The 11220-nt window shown below is 31.3% G+C and overlaps 1 protein-coding gene across 1 annotated transcript; it reads left to right on the forward strand.

Annotated features, from left to right (window-relative positions):
- Window positions 1–3623: 3623 nt before the first annotated feature.
- OCT59_007420 (uncharacterized protein) lies at window positions 3624–5986 on the forward strand (the record flags this gene model as incomplete). The annotated part of the gene is made up of 5 exons (XM_066148564.1): window positions 3624–3863; window positions 4212–4274; window positions 4373–4769; window positions 4849–5645; window positions 5705–5986. The coding sequence occupies 5 exons, from the start codon at window positions 3624–3626 to the stop codon at window positions 5984–5986; spliced, it is 1779 nt and encodes a 592-aa protein (XP_065998688.1).
- Between the last annotated feature and the right edge of the window lie 5234 nt (window positions 5987–11220).

An 11220-nucleotide genomic window follows, 5' to 3' on the forward strand; every position in this document is an offset into this window, starting at 1 on the left:
CATATTGAAACTTCGCCTTATTTCTAGAAAAGACTGTCTCCAAGGAAAAAAAAAAAATTAACGTTAATAAAGTATAATAAATCCGTCTTTATACTTGTTATTTGCTTATAATATACGTCTGAACTGGAATGGTTCCTGGAAAACTAAAAAGACCATCGGTCTTATTGTACGTGTTACAGGACTGAAAGACCGCAAGATAGACCAGTCCGTCTTTTTAAGGTGTAGGACTGCGAGATTGTGGTCTTTTAGGACCGATGACCATCTTTAGTGTGAAGTAGGTTTACTTTAAAGTTTAAGCAATGTAATAATTTTATTTGGTTCAAATTAATAAATAAATTTTACATTACTATATAATAAACTATAAAAACTATAAACAATAAATATGAATTATGTTTTTAAGAAAAAAAAATTGAATGGATTGAACAGATTGAACAGATATCTGTTGAACTATCTGGTCAATCTGGTCAAACCGGTGATACAAGGATTGAACAGATATCCATTGATCCATTCAGTCAATTTGGTGATACAACTGGATCAATCTGAATCTGGTCAATTTTCGGATGGATGACCAGATATCTGGATTGATAGATTTTGGAGCATACCTCTACACCTAGAAGGGTGAGGTCTGGTGACAAGAGATTTAAGCTTCTAGCGCTGGATGCACTTTAGCAACTCATTTACACATATTTTAGTTTTTCGTATTCACATATTGATTTTCTTTAATTTGTATTGGTTATTACTGACTACTCTTGTAGAAATAAAATAAAATAAAATAAAATAAATAAATTTTTTACTAGTTTTTGAAAAATTCAAAATATCAAATTTTCAAATTAAAAAATCATAGGGTCTTACAATTTTGCAATCAACTATAAAGCAAAATATTTATACTGTACAAAACTTTATTTACTCATGTTGTGGTATCTGGAATTGTTTTTTCTTGTACTAGGTATAATAATGTATAGCTGATTGTAAAATTGTAAGACCACCCTATAATTTTTTAATTTGAAAATTTGATATTTTGAATTTTTCAAAAATCAGTAAAAAATCAAGTTAAAAACCTGTTTATTCAACTCCTTAAATAAAAATAGAAATATATCATATGATTCAATATAAATAAATTACTTTAAAATTTTTATTAATTTTAAGGAGCTAAAGTTATTACCAAAATAGGTATTTAAACTTGCTTTTTTACTAATTCTTGAAAAATTCAAAATATTAAAATTTTCAAATTGAAAATCATAAGGTGGTCTTACAATTTTGCAATCAGCTGTAATAATGCAATTTTACTGATTAGTGAATGTTTGGCTCAAATTAATTCTTTTTCCTTCTGGCAACATATCATATTTCCAAATGGATAAATCTAATTGTAACAGCTTGTTACGCATCTTATTTGTAACAACCTTCAATTTTATCCAATTAAAATTTAAGATCAGGCGTAATGTAAACAAAAATAAAAGATCAGTCGTGTAAATAAGACAAAAGAATTTTTTAAAAAATTTCAAGAAACTGCTTATAACTTAAAATTTTGTCTATGAAACTGTCTTAAATACATTAAGTAAAAGTTTTTCAAATTAAATTTTGCATATAAAAATTTTATTTGTAAAACACATTAAATTTATTATTAAAAAAAAATAAAAAAAGGATGTTACAAATAAGATATGTACAGGCTGTTACAAATACATTTTTTCTTTCCAAATAACCTTTTTCTATATAAAATCAACAATATCAGTTAATAAATGTATATAAAATTTAATTACCAAAACTTAACCAAGAAGAATTTAAAGAAAATTGTGATATCTTTATTTACCCTTAAGGATTCTCTTAGATCTTTTAGTATATCACACTTTATCAAATTAAAGGAAGTATTTGAGCTATTTGAGCTATATAGGAGCTATTTGAACTACTTGAATCTTCTGAACTTAATTGGACTGGAGCTTTCCCTTGACTTTATCACTGATGGCTTTTCTGGAATTTTGTCACCATTAGTTATCTTTTTATTATTAACACTAGTTACAGCACTTTCTTCATCTTTTTCACTAATACTGCTAGTTGTAGTGGTGTCACATTTTTCCATTTAATTGTTATATCCTCATCTGACAATATAACTAGCCTGTGAAAAACCCCCCATGAAGAAACAGCCTGTGAAGAACCTGGCACCATTCTTGCTGTTCTTGTATAATATTTAATATTTTTCAAAAAAATATTTGCTTGTTGGGTAATTTAGATAATCATTAGTTTTAAGTATATCTAATGGTGAAATAGGAATTAACTCTGTTGTTGATATGAATATAATTCAATCAAACCAAATGCTTTGTCAAAAGAAAGGCTTTATGCTTTACAAAGTAGAGTATTTAGCTTTAGAGAAACAGGTAACCTGCCTTTGATATTCAAGCTTCAGAATTAAAATAGCATTATGCAAGTAAATTACTTATTTGGCAGTGAGTTTGGTGGGTCTAAGGGGAGGGCCCTAAATGACGTCATTTAATTTTTGGAATTTTTGTCCCCCCCTCCCTTCATCATCTTACTATTTAAGGAAAGTGTGTAACTTTATATACAAGTGACCATATTTTAATATCTAACACGTCAAATAAATATTTCAAATACATTTTTAATAAATTTTACAATCAATACATTATACCGCAAATTATAAATTTTATTATGCTAAATACTTGTAATTAAAAAATATTTTACTATTGAAAATTAAATTTGAAATGTAAGATGATCTTGTTCCCATGGTTGTGATTTTTTTATGCCACTTCTTTTGTATTTACCATCATGTATATCATTTTTTGCATTGCCATTAGCTTCAACATTAGCATATTTATGCTGAGTATGTGACATTTCACCTGCATGAACCTCCGGGATTGTGTTATTTTCTTTTTCCTGCACCATTCGCACAATCTTTTCTCTTCCATTTGATGCATAACCTTAGTATGCATTTTTAAAAACGCCTTTGTTGGAAAATACTTACCACATTTTTTGCATACAAGTTCATCATAAATTTCAGAAGAAATGCTTGGGCAATGCATATCATAGCCAGGAAGTCGATCATTAACATATTCCAGTGTATGCAGCAAACTTAGAAAGTGTTTATCTTTACCTTGCACAACAGGAGGAAGAAAACCACTATTCAGCGATAAAAAGTCAAAAATATCTGGATACGGAATATTTATGGGAAAATCTACAATACAAAAATATTTGCAACCTCGTCATTCAGGAACAAAAGAGGCGAAACTGAATCATTATCCTGCACAAATACGGCTGGCAGCTGTTGGAAGAAATGAAATGAATGAACATATTGATGAACATTATTGTTTAGCATCGGTCAAAGGTGTAAAATCATTTGCTTCAGTTAAGGATAGTGCTGTAATTGGGCAATTGCAGATTAATTGCAGATCCGCAAACCGCAATTATCTGCAAATCTGTAAAAAATCCGCAAATTAGCCAATTAAATACTGTATCACGATCATTACTCAATCTATATATTTATATCGAATCATCAAATTTAGTATTATTACTCACTCTATTATAATATAATCAATTTATAATGCATCAAAACATCAAAACAATTGTATCTAAATTCTTCTTTTTCTATTTACTTTTTTCAACAATTTATTATTAAAATGTCAAAAACACCTTCTTCGGCTCTTAATTTAAAGATTCGTGGAAAAAAAGTTGAGCTATTGCCTGAAGACGAAGAATTAATTTCGTTAGCACTGTCAATTATTTGGACTAAGTCTAATAAAAAAATTGAATCATGTAATTTTGACCAAGATAAAGTAAGATTATCTTTCAAAAAGAATGAGGGACGCGTTTATTTTGACTTGCAACAATCGGCTTTAGATTTTACATTCATCAATAAGGTATTCCATAAGGCCCTTTTTAAATGATTTTGATTTCGCTTATAATTTTTTTTTTCAGTCCACCTTTTTCCCTTGAATTTTCGTTTCTGGACAATTTTGTCCACTTTTTTTTTGTTCTACCTTTTTCTCGTTTCTGGACAATTTTGTCCACTTTTTTCTGTTCTACCTTTTTCTCGTTTCTGGACAATTTTGTCCATTTTTTTTTGTTCCACTTTTTTCCCTTGAATTTCCGTTTCTGGACAATTTTGTCCACTTTTCGTTTCTGGACCACTTTTTTCTCTTGGTATCAGAACCATTTCATTTTAGAACAAATGATTTCATTTCTGAACAAAATTCATTACTTTTTAGGGTAATTTGGCTAAACTTGAACGCTACAAATCGCTATATGAATTATATAAAGGTAGATACGAAGTAATTCGTTTACATTTAAATATGTGAATGAATTTTAATATTTATATCTTAATTTTGTTTATATTTTATTTGTTTATTTATATATTTTCTAATAATAGCCAGAAAATACACGTTCAACTACATCTGGTACAACTGGTAGCGTGAATGAATCATTAAGAGAATTGTTACAATATTCAACACCCGAACACACGTGCCTAGAATCCTCTCCCAGCTCGTTATTATATCATAAACCCAACGATTCAGAACTTGCCCGTGTGTTAAACAGTGATTTATCCATAAATAATCTTTCTACTTCTGACACTGAAACAAAAATTTGGTCGAATTTGAATATACGCTGTATCGAAAAATTTGGCGGACAAGATCACATAAAAAATGATGTTTCTATTTCTGACATAATGTGGGCCAGTACAACCTTACCTGCGTACCGCAGCTGGAACACAATGAAGAATTATTATGATGACATTGATGAATGGATCGCAAAAATTAGTAGCTTCTGTAAGTTAAATTTATCAAATTCTGAAATTGTTCTTGATTATTATATTTTTCTTATAATATTTATATCTAAATTTTCTAGGTACTGCTAATGATGATGAGGATAACAATTTTCAACCTACTGAAGCTGCAAATTCAAGTTCTACTAGGGATGAATCTGGCAACAGTGAAATTAATGAATTTAACCCACCTTCACAATACAAAGTAGTTCCAGCATCAGCACGAGCATCAACCACGGAAGTTGAAACATCGATGAAACCACCAACAAGATCAATAACATCTAAAGTAAAATTAGCAACACAAGTGCCAACTAGAGAAGTGATAGTATCTATAGAACCACGGGTACCACCTTCAGAAATGGCAGTGGAGGAATCAGCAGAATCACAAGCACTAGCTTCAGAAATGGAGGAATCAGAAGAATTAGAAGCATCAACATCTGTGTCGTTATCAAAATCCGTTGTACAAAAACGTAATTTCTCAGATGATGATGACGACGACGATGATAAAGCCAAATTATTAAATTCTACCCAATTGTTATTATTCAAAAAGGGAAAGAAACTTCACGATATTTTGTTAGCAGATTCATCGTTTAATGGCGAACTCATTGCTTCTGAAGAATTAAAAGTATCAGATATATCCAATGACTTAAATGAAATGCTGAAAGATGACCCAGTCAAAATCGTTGATGAGAAATCTGCTAAAGATCGAATCGATCAATGGCGAAGGCAAGAATTACAATGTGAAAATTTTGTTATAGCCGCTGAGTCTTTTAATTTATTACATTTGGTGTCCTTGGTCCAAATTTATGATGATCTATTTAAACTTGGAGAAAAATTAAGAACTGACCCTAATAATAATATAAAAACTACAAAATCTTGGGTTATTCAGTTCATGCGGTCTGTACTTAAAATTGGCGACAAAATGGAACAAAGGAATAGGTAGGATGTGATCGATTACGAAGGTTATTTAATGAAGGAATCACGAGTACGCAACTTGCGAAAGCTGGGTGCCGTAAGTGCGATTTTTTCGTTAAACAAGAATATTATGAAGTATTTCTGTCCCAAGTTCCTACATTAGAAACTCATCGATCAATTTCAAGTTTGTCGAACGAACGTCTTTCTGAAATCTTGTCTACTGCTAATCCAGATAATACTGCACAAAAAAAAAAGAGAAGAGTTGAATTTATGGGGGAGGAATTCATTAATATAGCGGATAAATAAAAAAAATAGTGAATACATTGAATATGTTGGTTAGTGGGTAATATCATTATCAACAAAGAAGCATGTATTTATATTGGCATAAGTTATACGCGTTAGATAGATAATTAAATGTATAGATAATTAAACGTAACATTTACATATTTTCAAATTGCACGGGGAAGCTTCTGTCCAAAGTTTCTAAAGCAAAAAAAAGTAAAGTTTTCTGATTATAAAGTGGACAATTTTGTCCAAAATAAAAAATAAAGTTTTCTGAATACAAAAGTGGACAATTTTGTCCAAAATAAATAATAAAGTTTTCTGAATACAAAAGTGGACAATTTTGTCCAAAATAAAAAGGGAGGACAAAATTGTTGATATGCATTATAAAATACTATCAAATTTATTATATATTAAATGTTCACAATAAGTACAAATATAAATATTATATAGGTAAAATAAAAGTCAAAAAAAGAATTAGTTTAATTGTTCCGGATCCCATTCCTCTTCGCCATCACTATCATATCTTCGAGTAATAGTTGGAAGTATAGAATTATCAATAAAGACCCATGGTTCTAGATCTACCGTGCTTTCAATATCTAATGTTTCATCATTCATATTTGTTTCATCAGATTGATGTTCATTAAAACTATCATCATCATTCTCACTCATAATTTCTTCTTCTTCTTCAAATACTGTATTCAGCATGAGTTGAATATCATCATCTAACTTTGAACTGCTATCACCGTTACTTGTATAATTTAAGTCTTTTTTAGCATGTTTGAGAGAATAAAGATATATTTTCGCCATTGTCTCTATAGTTTCTGATTGCAAATTTATACGTCTCTTACCAAAGAGCCATCCCATGGCTGAAAATAATCTTTCACAACTTGCCGAGTGTGGGGTTATTGAAAATATTACTTTAGCTAGCCGCGAAAGAGAAGAAAATTTCCCATCAACTATGGAATTCCACCAATGGTAAGCTGTGTCATGAACTGAATAAGACGTGTTATATGGTTCAGAATTATCAAAGTATGCACGAAGTTGTGCATCAAGTTCTAATCCAGAATTTTTTTTATGCCCAAGGTTTTTCCAGATTCGAAGGGCACACTTTCTGAATTTAAATAACAATAAAAAAATAATTACCTCAGTATTTAGGATGAAAGAAGAAACCTAACAAATAGATATCCTCGTCAAACTCTTTATATCTATTAAAAAAATATTTAAAATTAAACATTAATTTTGAATCTTCTATTAAAGATACTAACCTAATACATTACCGCTTATTAAAAATGCTAATACAAGAGTTTCTTAACTCTTTATAATCATCAGTTGGCATTGACTTAAAAAATGCTGCGATACGAAGAAGATGCAGATAACAATCTGCTAAAGTTACATTACTTCCTTCTAACATGAGAATTGCTTTTTTTATCGGCTCCAAAATATCCGATAAAATACGAATGTCATCAAAAAACCCTCTTTTTTCAAAATTGCTTTTACAGCTTCATTAGAGATTTCGCGTTCATGATTGTCCAGGACCTAATTGAATAAACATTTTTGTATTAGGTTTAATTATTATTAATTTAAAGGCAATTTCTATTTGTACATGGGGTGTTTAAACACGGGTCATATTAGTAGATTAAAAATGGCATTCAAACTCTCCTTTAATGCCTTAAGTAAACTTGCAGAGCAGGTGAAAATACATATATTTATCTGTAATATAATAAGAATAAAAAGTAAAAGAGTATAATGTCGGTAGCATTCAATTTCAAATTAAAAAACAAAAAATTAGTCTATTAAAAATTATATTTATATGACCCGTGTACAAACACCCCGTGTAAACTTAGAAATTTTCTAATTTAAATATAAAGTATACGTACATGTAATAAAGCATCTTTTAATCTGTACACCGAAGATATACATTCATGGACTGTCGTCCATCTTGTTTCGATGTACGTTTTCAGCCCTCCACCTGCAATATTTTTTGCATCAATCGCAACTTTAAGCCAAGTGCTGGCAAGGGTTGAATTTTTGAAGTATCTTGTTAAAATATTTGCTCGTTTTACAAGACATTTAACTTGATCTACTATGACAATATCACTACTTATCAGATTGATGCAATGGGCGATGCATCGTATATTGATAATGGATGGATATTCATTCGTGATTATTCGACGGGCACCTGCGACATTGGCAGCATTGTCACTGACAATAGCGACAATTTTGCTTATACCCACTTTACAAATTATATCATTTATAACTTTTGATAAATATTCAGCGGTATGTGAATTTTTAGAAAGGTCTTCAAGTTGTAATAGATATTCCTTTCTCGATGGTGTCAGCAAAATAAACGCCCATAAGCTATTCCCTCAAGGGTCTGTCCAACCATCAAGAGCTAATAAAAAATATATGGATAGTTATTTTTTTAATAAAATATTTTGAAGCAATTATAGAAATTATAGATTTACCGATAGTAAAATTAGACTCTTTTTCTAATTCATTGTTGACTCGTGCATTGACTCTGGATAATTCCGCCTCCAATAAAGTACCGTTTAGTACTCGTCGTGAAGGTGGATCGTATCCTGGCTCCAGCGCCTTTATCATGTCGATAAACCAAGGATTATCGATTGTGCTAAAGGGTATGTTGCACATCACGTAGGCTTTCGTTATCACCCGGTCTAATTCATCACTCCGTCCTTTTTCTATTTTACCTCCTCCGTAAAAATTCTTAATTCCCGTTTGTCGAACCCTTTTGTTAGAATAATCTGATTCATCTTCATCTGCGCTTTCTTTTTCTTCTTTAGCAAGATTTTTCCTGACAATTTTGGCAAAATACAATGAAACATCATCGGGGCATTTTTTACAGTGGTTTGCCAAATGTGCACTGAGGACTTGGGGCCTTCCTTGTCTCCAGTATTGTCGACAGTAACTACACGTCGCTGAATAGTGTCCTCTCGACTGCACGTTACCTTGTATCATATGATTACACCATACATCTGATAGTGGTCGACTTTTGCTTACCTTAGAAGGACCGCTTGACATGACGTTATAAAGAGCAAAACTTGAAATTAAAAGAGTTTGTCATCAATATCGTTTTAAAGTTTGATTTAGTAGTACAAGATGTTGATTGATTAAGATCACGCCTAATTGTAAATTGTGAAGTTTAAATTTCAATAATATGAAAATTTGTAAATTTAACTGGACAAAGAGAAAAATTGAACAAAATTGTCCAGAAACAATACGAGGAATAAGGTGACCAGAAATGATACAAGAAAAAAAAGTGGACAAAATTGTCCAGAAGCGATGGATGTCCAAAAATGATAGAAAAAAAAGTGGACAAAATTGTCCAGAAGCGATGGATGTCCAAAAATGATAGAAAAAAAAGTGGACAAAATTGTCCAGAAGCGATGGATGTCCAAAAATGATAGAAAAAAAAGTGGACAAAATTGTCCAGAAGCGATGGATGTCCAAAAATGATAGAAAAAAAGTGGACAAAAATTGTCCAGAAATATTACGAGTAAAAAGTGTATAAAATTGAATCAAAGAAGTCTTGGTATAGCATGATATCATCATCAGACGAAGTTGATTGTGATGAATAAATAGTATGTTTAATTCAGTATAATAACTTTGACAAAAAAAAAATTATAAAAATAACACTTCTAATTTCAACAATTTTTAATATGTCGGGATGACGAATTCTTTATTTTGAATTGATGGTTTTTTACTTGATATTATTTTATTTAACATTGCGGATTTGCGATACAGTATTGATTTACGGATTCATTGCAGATTTGCGATACAGTATTGATTTGTGGATTCATTGCGAACTTGCGGATTCATTGCGGATTTGTGATACAGTATTGATTTGCGGATTCATTACAGACTTGCGGATTCATTGCGGATTTGTGATACAGTATTGATTTGCGGATTCATTACAGACTTGCGGATTCATTGCGGATTTGCGATACAGTATTGATTTGCGGATTCATTGTGGACTTGCAGATTCATTGCGGATATGCGGATTCATTGCGGATATGCGGACTCATATGCGCAATTCAATTCTTAAATCCGCAATACTGCAGATTTGGAAAAGCAATTTCGGCGCCATCCTTAGCTTCAGTATTTTCGCAAGATGTTGTTCTGATTTCACAGGATGACAAAGCCAAGGTAGAGAAGTTTTTTATGCTATTTTTGGTTTTTTTTTAATAATTTTAGGTGATCATTAGGTTCCACTAGGGATCGCAGCAGTTGGAAAATCATTTAAAACTTTACAGACAGTAAACGAACCTGTATCCGTTCCTGACCATGATTTTCCAAAGGGTACTAAGCATAAACTAATTCCATCCGTTTATTTGGTGATTAATCCTAGTAACACCAATGATTCCTTACACTCTGGTAAAATGAGAATATTTGTTCGCCCTGAATACTTTTTGGGAACCTCATGTGAAACACATATGGTTGACCTTGTAAAAATCACTGAAAAGGAGTCTTTCCATGAATTTACGCATCATGATGGTATTGTTAAACCTATTTGGTGTTTATTAACGGATGGTGGACCTGATAAGAATCCTCAGTTTCTGGCCAATATTATGAAATATGCACTATTGTTTAAAAAACTTGATTTGGATTATCTTACAGTGTGAACACATGCACCGGAACAGTCAGCATATAACTTAGTAGAACGAAGCATGGCATAACTTTCTGGAAAGTTGGCAGGAATTGTGTTTAATACTTTTAATTATGGAAATCACCTTGGTAACATGAATGGGCAAAGTACTATAATTGATGAAGAACTTGCTCATAAAAACTTCAAGCATGCCGGAGACCATCTTTGTGAAATTTGAAATCGTGATCTTATCAATGGGCATCCAGTTGATGTTACTTATATTGATGGACATGATCATAATATTTTTTTAGATACTGAAGTGATGTGGGATTGGATTGATCGTCATTCACAAATTTGCAAATATTCACTTGATTTACGCAAATGCAATAACAGGGATTGCTGTAGACCACCAAGAGCTCCGGATGTTTTTGACTTTTTATCGCTGAATAGTGGTTTTCTTCCTCCTGTTGTGCAAGGTAAAGATAAACACTTTCTAAGTTTGCTGCATACACTGGAATATGTTAATGATCGACTTCCTGGCTATGATATGCATTGCCCAAGCATTTCTTCTGAAATTTATGATGAGCTTGTATGCAAAAAATGTGGTAAGTATTTTCCAACAAAGGCGTTTTTAAAAATACATACTAAGGTT

Source organism: Rhizophagus irregularis, chromosome 15, assembly GCF_026210795.1.
Source record: "Rhizophagus irregularis chromosome 15, complete sequence".
Taxonomy (NCBI): Eukaryota; Fungi; Glomeromycota; class Glomeromycetes; order Glomerales; family Glomeraceae; genus Rhizophagus; species Rhizophagus irregularis.